Raw genomic sequence first — 23,678 nt, 5'->3', positions numbered from 1 at the left:
CTGCTTTTTCTGTCCATTTTTGTAAAATTATTATTATTTCCGATATTTCTACCCCGCCCTTCTCCCCAAGGGGACTCAGGGAGGCTTACACAACTGGCAGGATCACTACCAGTATATCATAATACAATAAAATAATACAACAATTAAAATAGTTTAATAACATAGTAAAATAAAATATATAAAAGATTTAACACAGTGCAACGCTGAATATATATGCCAGTCATCCATCAGACCTTGTGCAAGAGCCTTAATCCAATCCATGTCAACGCTGAGTTCATTCATTAAACGCTTGCGCACATGATGTTTTGGTGCTTAATTTGTAAAATCATAACCTAATTTGATGTTTAATAGGCTTTTCCTTAATGCCTCCTTATTATCCAACATTTTTGCTTATCCAACGTTCTGCCGTTCCGTTTATGTTGGATAAGTGAGACTGTACTGTACCTATCCCTCTATAACTGTGTTTGGATCCCCTGCGGCTTCGGGTTGCTATACCAAACTGGAATGTCCAGTTTTTGGGATGTCTTCTCCAGTTTCTGGGATGAAGGCGAAGAGTCTTAGCAAGAGGACATCTTCTGGAAAATTGCACATTTGTATCTCAATCTAGACCAGCGTGGTATAGTGCTTTGAGTCTCAGACCAGGACTTTGGAAACTTTAATAGTTTTGCCTCTCTGTGTCCAATGAATTAAAGTACTTTCCTTCCCCGTTCAACCTCACCAATCAGCCATCTTTTTACACTGTTTTGCACAGGATTAACACCGTTACAGGGAGGGGCTCTTGCTCATGCTGCACTTGTGAAGGATTTGGAAATCCCCGGCCTCTCCCTTGACATTAAGCAAGTTCTCGCCCTGCGTAAGGACAGGATTTTGAGAGGCATCTGCTGCTTGGTGGAGATGGGAGCTGACCCGTGGGTGCAAGTAGGTTTTCCATCTCAAAGGGATGTCTACTAGACATGTCCAAAAAATCGTTTTGAATCGCATATCGGAATTATTTCGGATTGTTCTCGCTTTTTGATACGCATTCCGAGACATTGTCTCACAGCGCAACCAGCAATGTAATTCGAACCATTGTTGGCCCATTATCTAATTGTCTCTTAATGTTTCGTTAATTTCCCCCCCCCCCAAATTTTTTAAAAATATATTTTTAAAAATATTTAAAAAAAATTTTTTTTTGTTTCTGCAACCTACCTTGAATGGGAGCTTAGCGCAGCATAACATGGCTGCCGCTCCCCGGCCAATCAGAAACTTCCATGATGGACGCAAAGGTGGGGACTAACGTCCTCTGCATCCACATGGAAGATTGCCATACAAGGCTGGTGTGTAGCGATTGCGCATGCGCATTTGCCATTTTAGAAACATTTAGAATCATTACGAATTTTCGGAAATATCCAAAATTTTGGGGTGAAAAAATCGGAAATACTTTCTATATCGAAGCACCAGCGCCCCCTACTTTAGAAACAAGAATTGAAACTTTTTTTCATCGATTGGACATGCCTAATGTCTACATTGGTTTTATGACATGGTTGGGCTCTGCTGGCCACCTTTGCTGAGGAAACAGTATGATTGTTTATTGGACTAACATGGTGTTGTGGTTTTAACCTTGGGCTGATGAGGAACTGAAAAATACGGATTTTTAGACATATATTGTATGCACATTAGAAGCAGTGAAATGTAGAAAAATCAGACTCTCTCTGTGTTAGATTTTAGGGAAGCACAAGCTGACAGGACAAGCTGGGAGAAGGGTGGCCTGTTTTCTATACATTCCAGTGTGAATTGGTTCCTAGTACAGCTTGACAGGCCAAGAACGGCCTCTTGATGGATCTCTCTTGGGATCTGTGACTTGCTACAGGCTTTTAGAGTGCTTAAGATAGGAAAATGCTGATCGTGCATATTTATGCCCATGTATGTAAACATGTGAAGTGACGTACTAATGACGAGATGTATGTAAAAGCATGTTCTTTGCCTGAAAATGTATAAAAGGCAAGTCAACGCCTTGATCGGGGCTCTGGTTTTCTTTCGGAAGAGATTCCACTTCCAGAGTCTTCAGCTGAATAAAATAAAATCCTTCCCAACCTCAACAAAAGGATCTCTCTTGGTGTTATCTCTCCCGTCATCTACAACAGGGCTATAGCTCTGAACCCAGTGGGTAGCTTTAGGCAAGTCACACTCTCTCAGCCCCAGAGGAAGAGAATTCACTCTGAATTGATCTTCACAAGAAAGCTCTATCTGGGGTTGCCTTAGGGTCGCTCATAGTCTGAAGCTCCTTGAAGGCACACAGCAAAAACAATCCTAATGACCTTACACCAGTGGTCCTCAACCTGGGGTGCCCAGATGTTTTTGGCCTTCAACTCCCAGAAATCCTAACAGCTGGTAAACTGGCTCGGATTTCTGAGAGTTGTAGGCCAAAAACATCTGGGGACCCCAGGTTGAGGACCACTGCCTTACATAGAATAATACAGTTGGAAGAGACCGCATGGGCTATCCAGTCCAACCAAGAACAATAAAAAACGAGGAAAGTGAGATGCTAAAATGCTATTTGCGGGCCTAAGAGGTTTACGCTATCTAATTTTGGCCCGGTACGACTCCAACGTTGTGCAGGCGTGGTCTAGATGCACACTTGGTTGTTCACATATATATAAACTAGCTGTGCCCGGCCACGCGTTGCTGTGGCGAAGTCTGGTGGTATGGGAAATAAAGTATTGAGGAATTGGTGGTAGTTAAGGTAAAGGGTAAAGGTTTTACCTTACATTAAGTCCATTATAAATGGGTTATATAGCTGTGTGGAAGGGCCTTGAGTCTACACTGCCATATAATCCAGTTAAAATCAGATAATCAGATAAGGGCCCAGGCTGTGGCGCAGGCGGGAGAGCAAGCCAGCTGCAACGAATCACTCTGACCAGGAGGTCATGAGTTCGAGGTCCGCTCAGAGCCTATGTTTGTCTTGTCTTTGTTCTATGTTAAAAGGCATTGAATGTTTGCCTATATGTGTAATGTGATCCGCCCTGAGTCCCCTTCGGGGTGAGAAAGAAGGGCGGAATATAAATGCTGTAAATAAATAAATAAATAAATAAATAAATAATAATAATAATAATAATAATAATAATAATAATCTGTATTTTATATGCAGTATGGAAGAGGCCTAAGTGAGGCCTAACTCTGCCTGTCCCCTGGGCTGAGTAGGTTGCTAGGAGACCAAGTGGGCGGAGCTTAGCCTTCTAACTGGCAGCAATTGGATAAAAACAATTATTCATCTCCCTCTAATTAGGACTTTATTTTTCTTTTCTTCTTGTTGTATGAACGTAGAGGCATGGATGAGGGGTTGTGATGCCAAGTTTAGTGTTTCTGGGATGGGTAGTTTTGTTGTTTTGTCCTAGGCCGAAATTTTTTCATCCTTTCATCCTTTTTTTCATCCTATAGATTTTGCCTTAAATTGGTTTTGAGTGTCATCTCTCTGCCTGCCAATGAAATGACGTCCATACAGACAATGGTCTTCTTCTTCTTCTTCCATAGGGCACCACATCGTCCGATCAAACGTCACATTGTTTTGCAAAGATGCAGGAAGATAAGGAGCTGATGAATGCGTTCCAGATTTACGGACCCAGACGGACCCAGGTAATTCTATTCAGCTCATAAAAAAGGCAGGCTGCACCGTTGCTCTGCCCCACTTTCATCCATGGTATTATTCCTAATGCAATCAATATTAATATTTCTAAATTGTATTTATGTTAACAAACAACCCAAGCTATTGCTCTGGATCCTCTTTCTACACCTTCTGTATCTCCACGAATATTCATTCAAATCCATTATGATAAATTGCAGAGTGGAATTAAATAGATTTGGGGATGTATGCAAAATGTTTGCTTTATTACTTATATACTCGAGTATAAGCCTAGTTTTTCAGCCCTTTTTTAGGACTGAAAAAAAAACCCCTCCTTGGCTTATACTTGGGTGAGGGTCCTGGTGGGCTTATATTCAGGTCAGCTTATACTCAAGTATATATGGTATATTTATTATTTTTCTCTATTATTATTGGTATTGTTATATTTATTATTTTACTCTATTATTGTGGTTACTTTTACATGTATTTTACTCTATTTTTATTATTATTAATACATTTATTATTTTACTCTATTTGTTGTCGAAGGCTTTCATGGCCGGGATCACAGGGTTGTTGTATGTCTTTCGGGCTGTGTGGCCATGTTCCAGAAGCATTCTCTCCTGACATTTCGCCCACATCTATGGCAGGCATTCTTAGAGGTTGTGACAATACCTCACAACCTCTGAGGATGCCTGCCATAGATGTGGGTGAAACTTCAGGAGAGAATGCTTCTGGAACATGGCCACACAGCCCGAAAGACATACAACAACTCTTTACTCTATTTATTATTACATTTATTATTTTACTGCATTTATTATTATTATTATTATTATTATTATTATTATTACATTTATTATTTCACTCTATTATTATTAAAAGGATACATAAGCACATTTACATTGAAGAAGATGAAAATAATGATTGAATCAGAGTTGGACACTCATATCTTAAATTACAGTTTGATGTAAAGATTCAAAAACATTTAAACTACTGAGGCCTCAATTGATGTAATTTTATTGGTATCTCGGCTTATGCTGGAGTCAGTGTTTTCCCAGGTTTTTTGGTGGCAAAATTAGGTGCCTCGGCTTATATTTGGGTCGGCTTATACTCGAGTATATACGGTATATAAAATTTCTGATTGCCTTGTATACTGTTTCTGTCTAGGAATCTGGCTCTCTCCGGAACAGAGATGCCCTTCAATGCTTGCAAGCGGAAAGGATAGATTCACCCGCGGTTTTATTTTCCAAACTCTTGGACCAATTTCTTGGTCCAAGTCTCATGTAAACAGGAGGATCGGTGCAAGCTGGGTGAGCATGGCGTTCCATCAGTATGGACCTTGATGTTCCCAATGTGCTTCGGTGCGCTGGTCTCACCAACTGGACAATCCGAAATCCAAGGATGGTAATGATGGACACCAAGCTTATCATCAATAGTTGGTGCAAATCTTTGAAAACAAGAATCATAGAATCATAGAATCATAGAATAGTAGAGTTGGAAGAGACCTCAAGGGCCATCTAGTCCAACCCCCCGCTAAGAAGCAGGAAATCGCATTCAAAGCACCCCCGACAGATGGCCATCCAGCCTCTGCTTAAAAGCCTCCAAAGAAGGAGCCTCCACCACGGCCCGGGGGAGAGAGTTCCACTGCCGAACAGCCCTCACAGTGAGGAAGTTCTTCCTGATGTTCAGGTGGAATCTCCTTTCCTGTAGTTTGAAGCCATTGTTCCGTGTCCTAGTCTGCAGGGCAGCAGAAAATAAGCTTGCTCCCTCCTCCCTATGACTTCCCCTCACATATTTGTACATGGCTATCATGTCTCCTCTCAGCCTTCTCTTCTGCAGGCTAAACATGCCCAGCTCTTTAAGCCTCTCCTCATAGGGCTTGTTCTCCAGACCCTTAATCATTTTAGTCGCCCTCCTCTGGACGCTTTCCAGCTTGTCAGCATCTCCCTTCATCTGCGGTGCCCAAAACTGGACACAGTATTCCAGGTGTGGTCTGACCAAGGCAGAATAGAGGGGGAGCAGGACTTCCCTGGATCTAGACGTTATTCCCCTATTGATGCAGGCCAAAATCCCATTGGCTTTTTTAGCTGCCGCATCACATTGTTGGCTCATGTTTAACTTGTTGTCCACGAGGACTCCAAGATCTTTTTCGCACACACTGCTGTCAAGCCAGGCGTCCCCCATTCTGTATCTTTGATTTCCATTTTTTCTGCCGAAGTGAAGTATCTTGCATTTGTCCCTGTTGAACTTCATTTTGTTAGTTTCGGCCCATCTCTCTAGTCTGTCAAGATCGTTTTGAATTCTGCTCCTGTCTTCTGGAGTGTTAGCTATCCCTCCGAGTTTGGTGTCATCTGCAAACTTGATGATCGTGCCTTCTAACCCTTCGTCTAAGTCATTAATAAAGATGTTGAACAGAACCGGGCCCAGGACGGAGCCCTGCGGCACTCCACTTGTCACTTCTTTCCATGATGAAGACGACGCATTGGTGAGCACCCTTTGGGTTCGTTCGCTTAGCCAATTACAGATCCACCTAACCGTAGTTTTGTCTAGCCCACATTTTACTAGTTTGTTTGCCAGAAGGTCGTGGGGGACTTTGTCGAAGGCCTTACTGAAATCTAGATATGCTACATCCACGGCATTCCCTGTATCGACCCAACTCGTAACTCTATCGAAAAAAGAGATCAGATTAGTCTGGCATGACTTGTTTTTGGTAAATCCGTGTTGACTATTAGCAATGACCGCATTTGTTTCTAAGTGTTTGCAGACCACTTCCTTAATGATCTTTTCCAGAATCTTGCCTGGTATTGATGTGAGGCTGACCGGACGGTAATTGTTTGGGTCGTTCTTTTTTCCCTTCTTGAAGATAGGGACCACATTCGCCCTCCTCCAATCTGCTGGGACTTCTCCTGTTCTCCAAGAACTCTCGAAGATGATTGCCAGTGGTTCTGAAATAACTTCCGCTAGTTCCTTCAATACTCTGAATAGCTGAAAGTGTAAATAATCTGTTCAGAAATAAATTGGGTTATAATATCCTGAAATTGTGACCTAGTTTGTAGAGTTTCTGCAGAAGTTGAAATAATGATGGAAAGAACGAACATTACCCATTAGTTTCATTCTGAGTAGCAACCTTCTTGGGCTGATTCTGCACAGCACCCTGCTAGGTGGCAATTATTGGTGGCAAGTTTGTTAGTGATATGTTAGCATTAATATCTCAAGACACAATTTGTTTCTCAGTCTCTGGCTATACAGCTACGTAATGTTTTCTTTTGCCTTTTAGATATACTATTTATTCACCCAAAGATGGACAACCATGCATGGACCATGACAGACAAACTGGGGAGGTAAGAAATATTTAACTTCTAATGACATACTGTCTTTGAACTTAGAAGGAACTGAGAAGGAAAAGCAGGGAATGGCTGGATCTGTTGCACCTCAGCGGGGTTTCACCTTGCTCACAGTACCCACCAAGAAACCAAAAGTCAAAGTCAAAACAGTTTTTTAAGAAAACACATATTAAAAAGGGCAAAACACCATGGAGGAAGTAAAGGGCAAATACCAAGAGTTAATATAGAAGACAAATGTCACTGCAAAAAGCCCGGTCAAACTGTTCACAGAAAACAATCCAAAGGCAGGATAAATCCCAAAACAAGGCTTAAAACAGGAACATGAATCCTTAGGCAAATCCAGAAAACAAGGAGCAAAACTTGAACATGAATCCCAAAATATTCCATGAAACAAGGTGCCAGAACATGAGCTTAAACCTTGGGTCTTGAACTAAGGCTTGAACAAGGAACGAGATTGGAGGACTTCACATGAATAGTGACGTTGTTAGATCTAAAATCCCAACAAAGCTCTCTCTGCCTTAAGGACTACAAAGCATGAACATATTCCTCTGACCTTGAGGGGCCCGCTTCTGTCTAGCTCTCTCACAAATTCTTTCTGATCTTCTGTACCTGAATGCCTCCCTCCTCAGAGCTGGTCTCGAATGTGTATCCAAGTCAACTATTCCCCCGATGAGCTTTCACACTGAGACTCAAAAACAGCATTTTGCTCTAACACCTTCTCGGCTGCATCTGATTCCAGCATTCTCTCAGGCCCTGAAACTGCATCTGGTCCCAGCATTTTTTCAGACTCTGAAACCCCAAACCCCTCATCTTCATCAGGTTGAACCACAACAGGACGTTAACGTGTACCAAATAGAAAACCATGGGAAATGGTACATGGACTTGTAAGAGGAAATGAGTTTTCAAGGAAATCATCTCCACATTCTCTTTGACTGTTGGGTTCCATTTCTCTTTACATATGGTACAATGGCTTTCATTTCAGTCAGGGTTTGGACACAGTTTTAGCACTGAGTCACTTTGGGTTTTCTTTGAAAGTTGACCCTGTATTGTATTTGTATTAATGTTCCTTGACCTCTCAGTGACTTTATATACTACCAATTACAGTATTCTTCTGGAGTGGATTTCTGAGTTGGGAATTATGGCAGTCTTTACAGTAGTTCTGCTCTTCCTTACAAGGTTAGCTGTTGATGGAACATATTGTTTGATCTCACTGGAAGCTTCATGCAGGCTTCCATATGAAATTTTGGGTTTCTGCCCTTGTCCTCCATGCTGTTTAATATCATCATGAAAGGACTAATTTGAAATCATCTGCATGTTTAGTTTCTCCCTTACGTTGCAAATAGATGTGATGATGAATATCCTGAGTTTTGCATCCTTTGTTAAATATGCTTTCTAATCTTTGGATAAATGGATCATGTATGTTTTTTATATACTGCTTTTTTGGTATTTAATTTAAAAAACCAGTACAGAATGAGATAAACATAATGTGGAAAGAACAAAATAAACTACACCAACATTTTATGGTATATTTCTTAAATATAAATTAATATTTGCAGAAAGACAAGTCTGGCCTGAACCTGTCATACCAGAATATATTCTTATTTATCTTTAATATCTAAAAGAGAACCTAAAGGGGATTAGGCAAAATATACATATAATATTAGGATCTGCATGCTGAAATTTTAAGAGTTTATAAGTAGATACAGGCAGTTCCTAAGATACAAATATCCGACTTACCAAGGGGTAAGTCGGATATTTCTATCTTGTTTAGAATGGGGTGAGGCAACAGGAAGTGAGAAAAATCTATCCCTCAAAAGGGAAGTTCGCTCCTATTAGAGTTGTCATGGGGAAAAGGTGTCTCAGCTGAAGCTTCCTCACCAATCCTTGTTTCCACAACAAGCCAAATTTTTCAAAATCCAATCATCATAGGGACAGAAAGTATGAAGAAATCTTTTGAACAGGGGCACAGACAGCAAAACAAACATTGCAAAGGGGTTAACCCTTCCCTATGGTATCCAAAGCATGTATATATGTATGTGTGTGTGTGTGTGTGTGTGTGTAAAAGATGTGCCCGCCCACATGTTGCTTGGCATAGTCCTAAGTGGGTTTTTGTTTGTGGAAGCAAGTATGAATGTTGTAATTAGTCACCTTGATTAGGATTGAGTGGCCTTGCAGCTTCAAAGCCTGGTTGTTTCCTCCTTGGGGGAATCTTTTATTGGGATGTGTTTATTGGCCCTGATTGTTTTCTGTCTGGTATTTCCCTGTTTTCTGAGTGTTGTTCTTTATTTACTGGCCTGGTTGTAGAGTTTTATAATGCTGGGTGCCTGGTTTTATTCATTGTAATGGTTCACAGCAACCCAATAAAATAATTGAAATAATAATAATAATAATAATAATAATAATAATAATAATAATAATAATAATAATGACTCTGAGGTGGAGGTGTGCAGAGAAAGAGGGCAATTAGCATTGAATGGCCTTGTAGTTTCAAAGCTGGGCTGATTCATTCCTGGGGAAATCCTTTGTTGGGAGGTGATTAGCTGGCTCTGATTGTTTCCTGTCTGGAATTCTCCTGTTTTCAGAGTGTTGTTCTTTTTTTACTGTCCTGGTTGCAGAGTTTTGTAATGCTGGGTGCCTGGTTGTATTCATTGTCATGGTTCACAGCAACCTAATAATAATAATAATAATAATAATAATAATAATAATAATAATAATAATGACTTTGAGGTGGAGGGTGTGCAGAGAAAGAGGGCAATTAGCATTGAATGGCCTTGTAGTTTCAAAGCCTGACTGATTCCTCCCTGGGGGAATAGTTTGTTGGGAGGTGTTAGCTGGTCCTGATTGTTTCCTGTCTGGGATTCCCCTGTTTTCAGAGTGTTGTTCTTTATTTACTGTCCTGATTGTAGAGATTATATTGTTCTATTTTATTATAGCACAGTAATTTTATATATTATATTTATAATCTTGTATTATTTTATTTAAACTGGATTATATGAGGCCCCTTCTGCATTGAACTGAATTATATGGTAGTGTGGACTCAAAATAATCCAGTTCAAAGCCAATACTGTGGATTATATGCCTTGGCATTCTGGGTTAGATAGCTGTGTGGAAGGGCCTTGAATCTACACTGCCATATAATTAAGTTCAAATCAGATAATCTGTATTTTATGTGCAGTGTGGAAGAGGCCTAAGTGAACCTTCAGCCATTGTGGCTGAGGGGGTTGCTAGGACACAAAGTGAGCGTGGCCTAAAGGGGGCGGGGTCTACCCTCCTGACTGGAAGCCAGGGGGAGAACGGCGCTTCCTTGTCTTCTGTAATTTGGACTTTATTTTTCTAGGTTTTTTGATGGAAAGACATAGATTTGATGACTATGTCTTTTGTGGCCAAATTTGGTGTGATTTGGTTCAGTGGTTTTGTTGTTTACTCCATGGGAAAACGCACATTACATTTTTTTATATATAGACTAGCTGTGCCCGGCCACGCATTGCTGTGGCGAAGTCTGGTGGTATGGGAAATAAAGTATTGAGGAATTGGTGGTAGTTAAGGTAAAGGGTAAACGTTTTCCCCTGACATTAAGTCCAGTCATGTCTGACTCTGGGGGTTGGTGCTCATCTCCATTTCTAAGCCGAAGAGCCGGCTTATCCAACATTCACTTATACAATGTTCTGGATTATCCAACGCAGTCTGCCTTTTCGTAATCAATGTTTTTGTAGTCAGTGTTTTAAATTCATTGTGATATTTTAGTGGTAAATTTGTAAATACAGTACAGCAGAGTCTCACTTATCCAACATAAACAGGCCAGCAGAATGTTGGATAAGCGAATATGTTCGATAATAAGGAGGCATTAAGGAAAAGCCTATTAAACATCAAATTAGGTTATGATTTTACAAATTAAGCACCAAAACATCATGTTAGACAACAAATTTGGCAGAAAAAGTAGTTCAGTATGCAGTAATGCTATGTAGTAATTACTGTATTTATGAATTTAGCACCGAAATATCACGATATATTGAAAACATTGACTACAAAAATGCATTGGATAATCCAGAACGTTGGATAAGCGAGTGTTGGATAAGTGAGACTCTATTGTAATTACTACATAGCATTACTGCGCATTGAACTACTTTTTCTGTCAAATTTGTTGTATAATATGATGTTTTGGTGCTTAATTTGTATAATGATTACCTAATTTGATGTTTAATCGGCTTTTCCTGAATCCCTTCTTATTATCCAATATATTCACTTATCCTGCCGGCCTGTTTATGTTGGATAAGTGAGGCTCTACTGTATATTGATAATCTTAAATTATCTGCTTAGAACTGGATTATATGAGGCCCCTTCTTCACAGCTGTATAAAATGCACACTGAAGTGGATTATATGGTAGTGTGGAGTCAAGATAATCCAGTGCAAAGCAGATAACATAAGATTATAAATGGGTTATATAGCTGTGTGGAAGGGCCTTGAGTCTACACTGCCATCTACACTTGAGTCTACACTGCCAGTGCAAATTAGATAATCTGTGGAAGAAGCCTAAGTGAGGCCTAAATCTGCCTGTCCCCTTGGCTGAGTTGGTTGCTAGGAGACCAAGTGGGCAGAGATTAGTCCTCTAACTGGCAGCAATTGGATAAAAACAATTATTCCTTTCCCTCTAATTAGGACTTTATTTTTCTTTTCTTTTTGTTGTATCTTACTGGAGCCGTGGATGATGGGTTGTGTTGTCAAATTTTGAGGTTGGGAGGCCTGTAGTTTTTTTGTTTTGTTGGTCGCCATGATGCCATCACTCATTTATATATATAGATATATGCTATCCAAAGTGTGTGTAGATATGGCTGGAGTTACACTGAAAACTGTACTTGTTCTGACTTACAAACAAATTCAAGTTGACAACAAACCTCCAGAATCTATCTTGTTCATAACTTGGGGATTGACTGTAGCGGAGTTAGTTATTCAGAGGGAAAAGAAAACTTACTACATTATAAGAATACATGCTTTGGAGGGAGGCTGTTAGAATTCTGGTTTCTGTTCTCATATCTGGTACATTCCACTTTCTTCATGAGACATGCTGAAAGTTTTGTTTTTTGAAATAGATGGGCCATTCCTTAAGTAAGCAGGCATTCATTAGAAGGATTAGAACTGAGTTGGTATTGAACACATTGATTTTTCCCTCCTTTAATAAATGAAAGCTAGTTTGTCTGATCAGATTCTGAAGTACCCATGGATGCCGGAGATAGAAGTCTTGAACTCACTGTTTGTCTATTGGCCCTTAGGGTGTAGGACCTCAAGAATATACCCTGATCAAAATGAAGGTGGTAGAACCTTACCCTGTGAAGTTAAGGTAAGTTTCTAGGGTAATATTTGTTCTTCAAATTAGGAAGAACTCTCAAATACTTTGAAGTTTTTTGTAGAAATTTTACAAAATGTATGTATTGAGCTATTTCCTACCCCTGATAAAATCTTACTTTTTCTAGATAACAGATAAAAACACACGCAGATAAAAACTTACAAAAATCATTGTAGAAATGTAAAATATTTCTAGCATTTAAACTGTTTAAAGCATATCCTTGAGAAGGTAGAACATACACTTCTTGTGAGGGTTACTTGCGCTGAATTGAGCTGTAGTGGTCGTTATGTAGGGAGCTCTATATTCCAGACCCCACTGAGCCATAAAACTGGTGGGGGTCATCTTAGGCCACATTGTATCTTAGCTTGACCTACGCCCTGGCGTGGTTGAAAGATCAATCAGGAAAAAGGAGAGCCGTGTATGTCACCTTGAGATTGCCAGTGGAAAGATGAATACAGCAAAACAAACATTTAAACATACGGTATATTACTTCTGAGTAGGTATGCCAAGGAATGTACTATTTAGTATAAGTCAGACCAAGAACAATGCTTGATTATTGATTGTGTATACAGACTTCTGTATAATTGTCCCCTAATTTTCGAAATCTCTCTTGTTGTCACTCTTTTAACTGTTCTAAATTATATCCTGAACTATATTTTCAACATGTGATTCATTCTTTTGATTGCATGCTGCATTTTTGTCTCTCATCAATTTGGCACACTGTTTTTCCCACCTCAGGTGCCTTCCCAATCCTTTTAGTTGACTCAGCACCATCTTTATTCTTTTAGTTGACTCAGCACCATCTTGTGTACCGAATTGCATTTGCAAACTTAAAAAAGAACTAGATTCTGTTTATCAACCATTTCCACTTTTCGACTGTGCTGTGATCCTTAATGTGTTGAATAAGTGGGGGATATTTGTATATGTGTATTCACAGAAGTTATGTTAGTTGAGGAGAAAAATGGACCAGATTGTTGTGGATGGAACCAACTAGATTACTGCTTCTTGGTATTAATCTGAATATAAATTAGTATATCTTAGTTGCGTTCCTAGATTAATTGAAACAAATTTAAGAATGCTTGCTTCATAGGTAATGACACATATAAAGGGACTAGCTGTGCCCGGCCACGCGTTGCTGTGGCAAAGTGGTGGTGGTATCGGTTAAAACTTGTTGTGGAATTTTTATTTGACGTTATTTGTATTTTTTTAAATTAATTTTATTGTCACTTATCTTTTTTATTTATTATATTTTATTATTTTGTTGTATTATTTTTAGTCATTTTGTTATAGTATTTTATTGTATTAATTATTTTAGTGTTTTTTATAATTTTTTATTGTCTTATTTGTATTTTTTTATCATTATTTTATTAACACTGGGCTGAGTGGGTTGCTAGGAGACCAAGTGGGTGGAGCTTAGCCTTGTAACTGGCAGCAATTGGATAAAAACTATTATTCCTCTCCCTCTAATTAGGACTTTATTTTTCTTTTCTTTTTGTTGTATCAACCTAGAGGCATGGATGAGGGGTTGTGATGTCAATTTTCGAGGTTGTGGGGTGTTTACTTTTGTTGTTTTGTCCGCTGCCCTGATGCCATCACTCTTTTATATATATAGATATTGGCACTAGATTATAGAATTTGTTTTTTGTAAAATGCTGGATTTTGTTCTTTGAGCATTGTGTTTTTTTCTAAACTATTTTCCTGAACTCCCTTTCCTTTCTTTTGCAGTGGCCTTAAGGGAAAGAATATTTTTTTGGTAGCTGCAACTCTCAGACCAGAGACCATGTTTGGGCAAACTAATTGTTGGGTTCGCCCTGACATGAAGTATATTGGTTTTGAGACCCTGAATGGGGATATTTTTATTTGCACGCAGAGAGCTGCCAGGAATATGTCCTATCAAGGCTTTACAAAGATAAATGGAGTAGTGCCTGTTGTGAAGGAACTGATGGGAGAGGTGAGCATCATGACCAAAGTGATTTAAAGGGCTGGGGGTTGTGTCCATGGATTGGGAAGAGAGTGCTGAAGAATGTTTACAAAGGAATGCTGTGTGTCATTTCTCACCTTCACCTTGAAATTTAATTCCCATGGTCTCTGCCTCATATCATGGTATCACAGTATTCACCTTGAAACATGGTATATGGGTTGTTAAAATATATTGTGTTAAAGGACAAATTCCTATGCTGAAACATAACATTTTGCAAAAAATGTTTAGGGAGAGAAATTCACCATTTAATGCTTCACTTTGCCCTTGTGGCTGCATTATAATCTGGTCTGATCTGTGGGTGTTTTTCCTGCTGCCTCTGACCTTTTCTGTGAAAAGAAGAATCAATTAAACCTTTGTGAATAGAAAAAGTTGAACCTAGAGCTGATATGGAAAGCACTAGGACATTTCCTTTCCCTCCTTTCCCAGTCTTTGTGCCACTTCCTGCTCCTATGCCTGACGGATCTTTTGTAACTGGATAGTCCATCCCATTGCAATACATTTTGTGAGAATCCACCTGGGAGCAATGAGAAGTGTGTAACTCCTATTTGATATGTACATTTTATGTCTTGTGATCTAAGTTTTTATACTACCCTCATTATATCTTAATTACAAGTATTTATAAATGGCTTACATTACACAGTATGTGGAATAAATAATATCACATATACATACAACATGAAACACTATGCAAAATCAGTGTATCATGCCCATGTTATCTAATAATATATAGCAGACATGGGCAAACCATGGCCTTGGGCTCCTTCCTTTGACCCTCCTTTGCCTTGACCCCCCTCTCAGCATGTGTATGAGGCATCCTGCTATATCTCCAGGCTGAGAGGAGGGCCGAGGCAGAGACACGTGACTGGTGAGAGTTCTCCTGAGCCACGTGTCTCCTCTCAGTCTGGGCCCACGGCAGTCCACTGCATCCACATGCTGAGAAGAGGGCCGAGGCAGATGAGGGCTGGAGGAAAGGGCTCAAGGGGCTGCCCTCCGGAGCTCTTGCCAGCCATGTGTATCCTTCTTGGAGTCTGGGACTACAGCAGGTCGCAGGAGAGCTGTGACTGGTGAGAGCCTTCTGGAACTTGCCAACTGCATGTCTCTTTCCCCTTTGAGTCTGGGGCTGCAGCAGGCCGCAGTGTCCCTAGGCTAAGAGGAGAACTGTCCTCCACAACAATCCCCCTGGTCTCTCCCCCCCCCCATGGCAACTGCCCTCAGCCTCCCCCTCCCCGCTGCCCACTGCACTGCCCTGCCCCGCAGGGCAGCATCCCAAAAAAGTTTGCCCGTGCCTGATATATAGTATACATTTACTTGTTTCTGCTTCAACTACAAGTAATCATTTAATCTTAACCTGTTTCAATTCTGCTTCTCTCTTGTGTAGGACATTCTTGGGGCTCCACTTTCTGCTCCTCTAACATCCTACAAAGTCATCTATACCCTTCCTATGTTGACTATTAAGGAAGACAAAGGTGAGGTTGCTAGATCTTCATCTATATTATTTTCAGGTTTTGCGTTAGTTGGGTTACTTTTTACTGAACTAATGAGCATCAAAGTGATATGTTTTGCAAGCACCTTTCTGTATTGCCATTCTTGTAACAACATTCTTCCAGTACTTTGCGGTGAACTGTGAACCCCAGTCCGATATTGTCCTCTTGGGGCACCCATGAAGGCAATAGGCATGTTGTATTAACATCTTCACCAACTGTATGCTTGGAATCTTTTTTCAGTGGCACAAAGTGAGACTGTTTAGAGAACAAGTCCATAATAGTCCAGATAGTAGTGAACCCTTTGCTATCAGGTAACTCCACAATGAAGTCGATTGCAATGTGTTTCCAGGATCTAGAAGGGTTGGCTACTGGTTGCAGTAATCCCCTTGGTTTCCCAATCAGCTGTTTAGCCCTTGCACACATGGCACACTCTTGTACATAGCTCTTTACATCTTCCCAGATTTTCAGCCACCAAAACTGCTGAGACACTAATTGCAATTGTTGTAGACATATCATTGCTTCAGAACAAACTTAAAATAAGAGCTGTATTAAGTTGTGAAAACTAAGATGTGAGTGAAAGATACAATATTCTTAGCCCTCCTGGTCTACTTAAAATTGTGGCTGGTTTTCTCTTTCCATTTCTATTTCAAACATGTATTAAGCTCTATAGAAATAAATATTAGCCAGTGATATTTGCTTCAAAATGCAATTGTTCTTTTATGTGTGTGTTGCTCTAACAGAAAATTGGATAAAACCTATGTTTTGTCAATATTTCTTGTAAGGCACCGGTGTGGTTACAAGTGTCCCATCTGATTCTCCAGATGACATTGCAGCCCTGAGAGACTTAAAAAAGAAACAGGTGAGCCTCTTTAAACCTGAAAAGGTCTTGATTTTCGAGAAGCTGGTGAGTGAGTCATACAGATTTTAGAGATACCAGCACAAACATTTTAAAAATACAATAAGCCCTCTGGCTCTGTGGGGTTTCAGTTCCAGAACTATCAATGGAGGCAAAAAAAGAAAGCGGATGATGGCATCCTGTATTATTAAATGGCACCAACTATTGTGTTGATACTTCAGCACATCCTTATTTACATCACCCCCATTTTATGTATATGATAATCTGTAGTTGATGGAAATTACAGTTACCAAACCACTGGATCTGGGGTGTCCAATGTTAATACACCATGAGTAAAATGTTATTTTAATAGTCTGAAGGTTGAATGCATCTTCTGTCAACAGAATCCCATCTCTTGAGCAGGTATACAATATGGGCTAGACTGAATCCTGAACCTACATGTAGTACAACAAAAAAGTATGCTTTAGCTTGATTGTGGCAAATATATTCATTGTTGTCTTAGCTAATTAGCTAATAATGAAAATAGTGTGCACAGTGTTTTTTCAGCTGAAAAATTGTGGGTGTTTCTTGAACATACAGTTTAGCAGGCTAGTAGGGCTTTCCATCCTTCAGAGCATTAACCCTGTTAACATTTTAGTCATTGGGATATCTTTATTTATTTACAGCATTTATATTCCGCCTTTCTCACCCCGAAGGGGACTCAGGGGACTCACATTACACATATAGGCAAACATTCAATGCCTTTTAACATAGACCAAAGACAAGAACAACATGGCTCCGAGCGGGCCTCGAACTCATGACCTCCTGGTCAGAGTGATTCATTGCAGTGATTCATTGCAGCTGCTCTCCAGCCTGCGCCACAGCCCATTTTTGTTTTTGGAAGTTTTTTTTTAATTTCAAAAAATGTTTGGATGATGTAACCTGAAAGAAATCGGAATAGCCAGTTTTGGGGGGAGGGGGAATGTTCTAAAGGCTTCATGTAGTCCATGAGTCACACAGTTTTCATGCTTGGAACAGAAGAGTGATTTCTCCCCTCTGAATAATGGTATGTTATTATCTGTAGGCTTTTTAAAAATGCAGCTGTTCTACAGTTTATTGGGCTTCTTTTTGTTGATGAAAACATCAATTGGTTACCTTAACAAAAGCCCACTTTATATTAGATTGTTGTAAATTTGATTTTTACATTTGATTTCTAATTTCTTCATAGCCCTTCCGAGCAAAGTATGGCATTAAAGATGACATGGTCCTCCCATTTGAACCAGTAAGTGCAGCAGACAATGATTTTTGTTGAATGGTTATCAACATTATCTCTAATAGTAGATGTATATTTTCGTGTTAAATCCTTTGTGCACATAATCTTTACATTCTATGTAGACAAACCAGCATGGCATTCATTTATCCCCCTCCCACAATAATCATAGTTTAGATCAGCGCTTCATAAACCTTTTCCATTCGCAACCCCTTTCCATCTGAGAAATTTTTTTGTGTCCCCATGTATATAGGCATATGAAATAGGTATGAAAATCAAATATTGGCTGATAACAAATCAGCATTTGCAAGGTTTGCTAAACAGGCTGATTTTCCTTTTTGTGGAGTATAGCTGAAGCATTTTTGCAGAGCCCATTGTAAGCACTGCACGTTGTTGCTAACAAATTTGTGTAAATAGGTGGCATTCAGAAAACTTCACAAATTTTTCGTGACCCTAATATTGAGTTAAGGGGACCCCATCTGCGATTAGATCCACTGTTTAAGAAGCAGTGTTTTACGTGACTAATCTGGTTTGTTTTAGGGGCTGTTCTTTGAAGAGCTAGGGTAGGGAACTTGCAGCCCTCTAGTGTGTTGGTGAACTAATACTCAAGGGATCTTTTAGCTAGACTGGTTGAAACTGGTGGAAATCGGAGTTATAAAACACCAGGAGGAGTATAAATCTCACAGCTCTAGCCTAAGGGAGGACAGATTTATATACTAGCCAAGAAGATCTGGCTAGGGAAATCAGAAATGGGCCCCAAAAATTTGGGAAGAAGCATCTGCTGGTACAACATGTAGTTGTTGCCTGTGATTCACATTTTACCAGATCAGTAATTCTGAAGGACTGAGCAATAAGTGCACAAGAAAGCAGAGTATTTTAAATTTGGCATTTTAGGTTTATTTGGTGTTGAAAGTACATCCCCTAAGCCTCTTGTGTGCTCTGCTTGATCTTCCAGCTTGTTGCGGATATGCTGTCTTGAAGGACTCTAATTTTATAGGTTGGCAATTGCTTCATTTTGTAATTTGGAAAGAGTCTATACGAAAAGTAGCTTTATGGCAAGGATTGTTGCTTCACTGAAATGTTGGTGTCTTCTTCCAACTTTTGAGCAGATAAAGGCTGTTCAACCTTAACACAGTTAGACGACATTTACAAATTGTTTCAGATCCCAAAAATTATATCTGTTAGTCCATCCAGAGGACTAAAGAGAAAGTCAGTACTAGTTGTTCTTAAAAATCTGCTGAGCAATCCCATTTGAAAGTCATATCTGTCTGTATGATCTGAGACTCTGTTTTCATTCGGTCTTCTCTTTTTCCTTGTATGGTGCAGGATTAGGGTCAGCAATATTTCATGATGCAAGATTAACAACGAGTGTTACTCTTGAGTAATTTCTGAAACGTGCCTTAGTGATTGTTATATAAGATATTGATTCTTCCAACAATTTTTATCACCAAAGACTAACTTGGTTAGGAAATAACCCTGCATTTGGGTTAACAAAATGCCTGTATTCTAGTTTTACACATACACATACACATCTAATATTCACATTTTTATGCACTATAGATCTAATACAATTATTCACTGGAGTGGAATTAAAATTGGTTTCATTTATCCCCTTCATTTATAGCTTCAGGCCACAGGACTGTAAGCAAGATAATGTACTGTTGATAAACCATCAAGTACAGATTTATTTGAAGGCTACAAGGGTCAACACAGAATTCTCCATAAAACTCTTGATTCACTTGCATGACTGAGAATGACTGCTTTACTATGCTTTTGTATGTTCCCAGGTGCCTGTCATTGAGATCCCTGGCTATGGCCAACTTTCTGCTCCAATGATCTGTGATGAGCTGAAAATCCAGAGTCAAAATGACAGAGAGAAACTAGTCGAAGCCAAGGAAAGACTATACCTAAAAGGATTTTATGAGGGTGTAAGTAAGGTTTTCACAAGGGACATAGAGGAGTTCACTCTTGCACTTTTCTCCTTTGTTGCATTTTGCATTTGCACATATGGACTGTTTCAAGGCTTTACTTGTTTGTTTGGTTGCTTACTTGATCTTAGTCTCTTCCTTCTCATTCTTTAGTATATGACGTGCTCTATTAAATGTCAGGTTTGTTCAGAAGGTCTTTATAGAATAGTGCACTTTGTTCTCTGTTGTTCTTTCTCTGGTAATTTGGGAATATATCAACCCAGGGTTACTCAGTGGTATTCCATTGCCAAGTGGGGATTTGTGCGATTCTTTCCAGAGTTGTAGTCCAACATTTAACCACAATATGACACTTTTTAGCCAGGCATTATAATAAAATGGGCAGGCAACTGATTAAGTGCCAACAAGAGGTTAAAGGCACAATAATAGCAGAGAGGAAGTGGTTCATTAGGATCCTTATAGGATCATTAAACCAGGGAACTGCTCCATGCTTTATTGTATTTACTATATTTGTCTTCTTCTCTTCCCTTCCTGAACTGGAGGAGGTTAGTGTGCATGGCCGTTTCAAGTTGAGTGTCCATGCCACCAGATCTTCCAGACTAGGTTAGTCTGGTAGGAGTCCCCAGTGGTGCACCCTGTTAAACAGCTGAGCTGCTGAACTTGCTGACTAAAAGGTCGGCAGTTCGAATCCGGGGAGCGGAGTGAGCTCTTGCTGTTAGCCTCAACTTCTGCCAACCTAGCAGTTCAATAACATGCAGATGTGAGCAGATCAATAGGCACTGCTTTGACAGGAAGGTAACGGTGCTCCATGCAGTCATGCTGCCACATGACCTAGGAGGTGTCTATGGACAATGCTGGCTCTTCGGCTTAGAAATGGAGATGAGCACCAACCCCCAGAGTTGGACACAACTAGACTTAATGTCAGAGGAAAGCCTTTACCTTTAGGATTGGGCAAAGTGTGGCTGGTGGGCTGCATGTGGCCAACAGTCTGTATATATAGTTCCCTTTATAGTTCCCTGGAGGTCAATGTTTTCCCCTCAGATAGGGCATTTCCATTACACTCCTCCCCCCCCCCCCACAGCAAATGTTGCAGGAGAGGCCTTTCTTTGAAACAAGAAGAGATAGGAGAATGGCTTCCATTTACTTAATGTTGTTCAGTCTAGCCTGGCCTGACATGTCCTGGGACCTAAAAGCATGGCAAAATGCCTCCCTACACCTCCCAGTGGGAGGTGCAGCTCACTAAGGTTTCTGGGAGGGTCTATATAGCTACCCCTGGGCTTTCCCAGCTGTTCATCCTTGGCGTAGGGAACGTTGATCCAATTTGCCAATCCAAGGTGTGAATCGGCAAATGTTTATCTGGGATATGATCAGGGGATTGCTTTAATTTATTATTTGGAACCCTGTAACATGGCAGGCATTGTTTTTTGTCTCGCCCAAAATGTGCCCTTAGCAAATGTAATATGGTCTTTTGTAATATTTGGTAATCACCTTCACGTCTGCATTCTCCTTTTACTAATAAATAACACTTCATATGAGAGAAATTACTTGGCTGTCTTAAATTACACCCAAAAGGAACCTGAATTTTGGGAAATAATGGCATCTGCATTTGTTTGCTGAGAAAGATTCCCTTTCCAGAGAAAACTGAGATGTCCATGGTTGGGCATTCTAAAGAGAGAATGTGGATTGAAGAAGACAGTAATTGTAGAAGGAGCTAGGAAAGCAAGCCAGAGGTTGTGAATACTATGTTTTGGGGAAAAGATTTATTCTAGCTTCTAGGGACGGACTGGGACTGGGGGTGGATTGAATCATTTTTGGGAGGGATCTTCAAAGTGAAGAAGAGTCTTGATGTGCTTGCTGTGGTTTGAGATCTTTTGAGGACAGGAGATATAATGGGGAGAACTAAGAAGACACTGGATTATTGGATTTTTGTGAAGGTATACTGTATATGAACATATGAAGCCATCTTTTAGCAATAAAAGGGAGTAAGGTGGCCTACCTACAAAGCTACAAAATATCCTAAACAAATTGTAACCTCTGGAATTACCACTTTTCAGATAATGCTTGTGGCTGAATTCAAGGGCCAGAAGATTCAAGATGTAAAGAAGATTATTCAGAAGAAGATGGTAGATAATATGTGTAGTGGTTTGTACTGCTTTTTAAAAATATGATGTAGTGACTTCCACAACACTATTTTGTTGGCTTGTTTTTTTTTTTACAGAGTACTGCTTGATTTCTTGGGACAGAACCACAGCCACAAGAATCAAAGCCATACTAAATCAAGTGCTTTGGTTTTGTTGCAAAAAACCCTACAACTTATTACACTTAGCCTATCAAACAGGACAAATACACACAAGACAAATAACAAATAGAACTGAATACAACACTGACAGCAACAAAGCAAACACTAATCTTTCTCACCACCCCCATCCACAGAAACAAGTGTTTAAAAATGGGCTTTCCATACTCCAAGTCACCAATAAAAATAAACATAACACCCACTTCATTTCTTAACTGATATTTAAACATCTGCCTAATACTCATTCATATAAAAATATCAGCTCAGTATTCAAAACCCACAAGTGTTGTCTTCTCTTCTTTTGTGTATGAGATAAAAATTGTTCCCAATCTTTCCTCCCCAGCCCCAAGTACAAAGGAAATAATTATCCAAAGACTTATATCTAATCAAAGTGGATAGTTTGTCCATTTCTGCCATTCCAACTTCAATATCCTATTTTCTTTTATTGGTATTTCCCCATTTTTCAATTTCTGAACACCCAACAATATTGCTGTCAAAGCTATATAGTGTAAATTATTTTGGTTCAAGTTCTTGATCTGAGAATTTGGCCATCTCTATAAAAACAACTCTTGTTTAAACTGTTTTGTAGTCTTAATAATATCTTGCATCACCAATTTTATCTACTGTACTTCCAATATTTTTTAGCTTTGTCACATGTCTACTACATATGATAAATAATTCCTTATTGTTTTTCATATTTTCAACATATATTCCTGGACCCTAAAAGCCCTGTAATCTTGAAAGTCTCTTTTTAGGATCATTGGAAAAAGGAATGTAGCACCACTGCAATAGTTTGTGGTGAGATTTCAGTCTTTAAAGCAGTGGTTCTCAACCTGTGGATCCCCAGATATTTTGGTCCTCAACTCCCAGAAATTGTAACAGCTGATAAACTGGTTGGGATTTCTGGGAGTTGTAGGCCAAAACACCCGGGGACTTACAGGTTGAGAACCACTGCTTTAAAGATTTTGAAAGTAAAATATCATTATAGTTTCCAGAATTTGTCAGTTCTGAATTCTTAATGTACAGTATGATGGTTGAACTGATGCACTTACACATTTTACTCACAAGAGGGCAACTGAAATACTGAGAAGACTGATTCTTTGTTATGAAGGAGGCATCCAGCAGTGAAGTATCTCCCACCAACAAATTCTACAAAAACAACAAAACTGCTCTATTCTTTCTACTTATCATCTACCTATGGATGTTTGGTAAAAGGACAAATATGTTGTGTGTGAGTTGTGTGCCTTCTATTCATTTCCCACTTATGGTGATCCTAATATGACCCTACCACATGTTTTCAAAACATGGCATACGAACGTCCCCACACACTTCATTTTGCTCCCCTAACTTTCATACACATCTTAGAAACATGCCAGCTCCCACCCCCCAAATCAGCTGAAAATGGGCCTGAATTGAAATAGAAAATGAATAATGCCTGGAAAAAAGAAACCAGATTTTTTTTTACAGGGTCTGTGTGCTTTAGCAAGGCAGTCAATATGCAGTTAGTTTTGAGCGGGTTGTTTTGTTTAATAAATCTCCTAGATCTTATTACTTTTAAAGAATCTGAAAACTTGGGGGGATTTCAAAGACTACATGTGTACTATAG

General features: G+C 39.6%; 2 protein-coding genes across 5 annotated transcripts in view; both read left to right on the top strand.

Annotated features, from left to right (window-relative positions):
- Positions 1-4,902, top strand: part of LOC134294727 (NF-kappa-B inhibitor zeta-like) — an 813,925-nt gene extending 809,023 nt beyond the window's left edge. For 3 of the 4 annotated variants that reach the window (XM_062966362.1, XM_062966361.1, XM_062966360.1), the window contains 3 exons: positions 752-918; positions 3,511-3,612; positions 4,763-4,902. In XM_062966362.1, the coding sequence (XP_062822432.1) occupies positions 752-918; positions 3,511-3,612; positions 4,763-4,882 (389 nt within the window). In that variant the 3' untranslated portion in view covers positions 4,883-4,902. Of the gene's footprint in view, positions 1-751; positions 919-3,510; positions 3,613-4,762 lie in introns of those variants that run through there. The other variant, XM_062966363.1, reaches the window with a different exon arrangement.
- Positions 4,903-6,877: 1,975 nt separating this feature from the next.
- Positions 6,878-23,678, top strand: part of LOC134294733 (leucine--tRNA ligase, cytoplasmic-like) — a 31,809-nt gene continuing 15,008 nt past the window's right edge. The window contains exons 1-8 of the mRNA XM_062966370.1: positions 6,878-6,936; positions 12,208-12,275; positions 14,007-14,232; positions 15,641-15,728; positions 16,529-16,605; positions 17,810-17,863; positions 19,639-19,779; positions 21,831-21,899. Coding sequence (XP_062822440.1) covers positions 6,910-6,936; positions 12,208-12,275; positions 14,007-14,232; positions 15,641-15,728; positions 16,529-16,605; positions 17,810-17,863; positions 19,639-19,779; positions 21,831-21,899 — 750 coding nt within the window. The 5' untranslated portion in view covers positions 6,878-6,909. The remainder of the gene's footprint in view (positions 6,937-12,207; positions 12,276-14,006; positions 14,233-15,640; positions 15,729-16,528; positions 16,606-17,809; positions 17,864-19,638; positions 19,780-21,830; positions 21,900-23,678) is intronic.

This window comes from Anolis carolinensis, unplaced genomic scaffold (assembly GCF_035594765.1).
Source record: "Anolis carolinensis isolate JA03-04 unplaced genomic scaffold, rAnoCar3.1.pri scaffold_19, whole genome shotgun sequence".
NCBI classification, from domain to species: Eukaryota; Metazoa; Chordata; class Lepidosauria; order Squamata; family Dactyloidae; genus Anolis; species Anolis carolinensis.
Note: the sequence above shows the minus strand (reverse complement) of the source record. Positions and strands in the feature narration are given on the sequence as shown.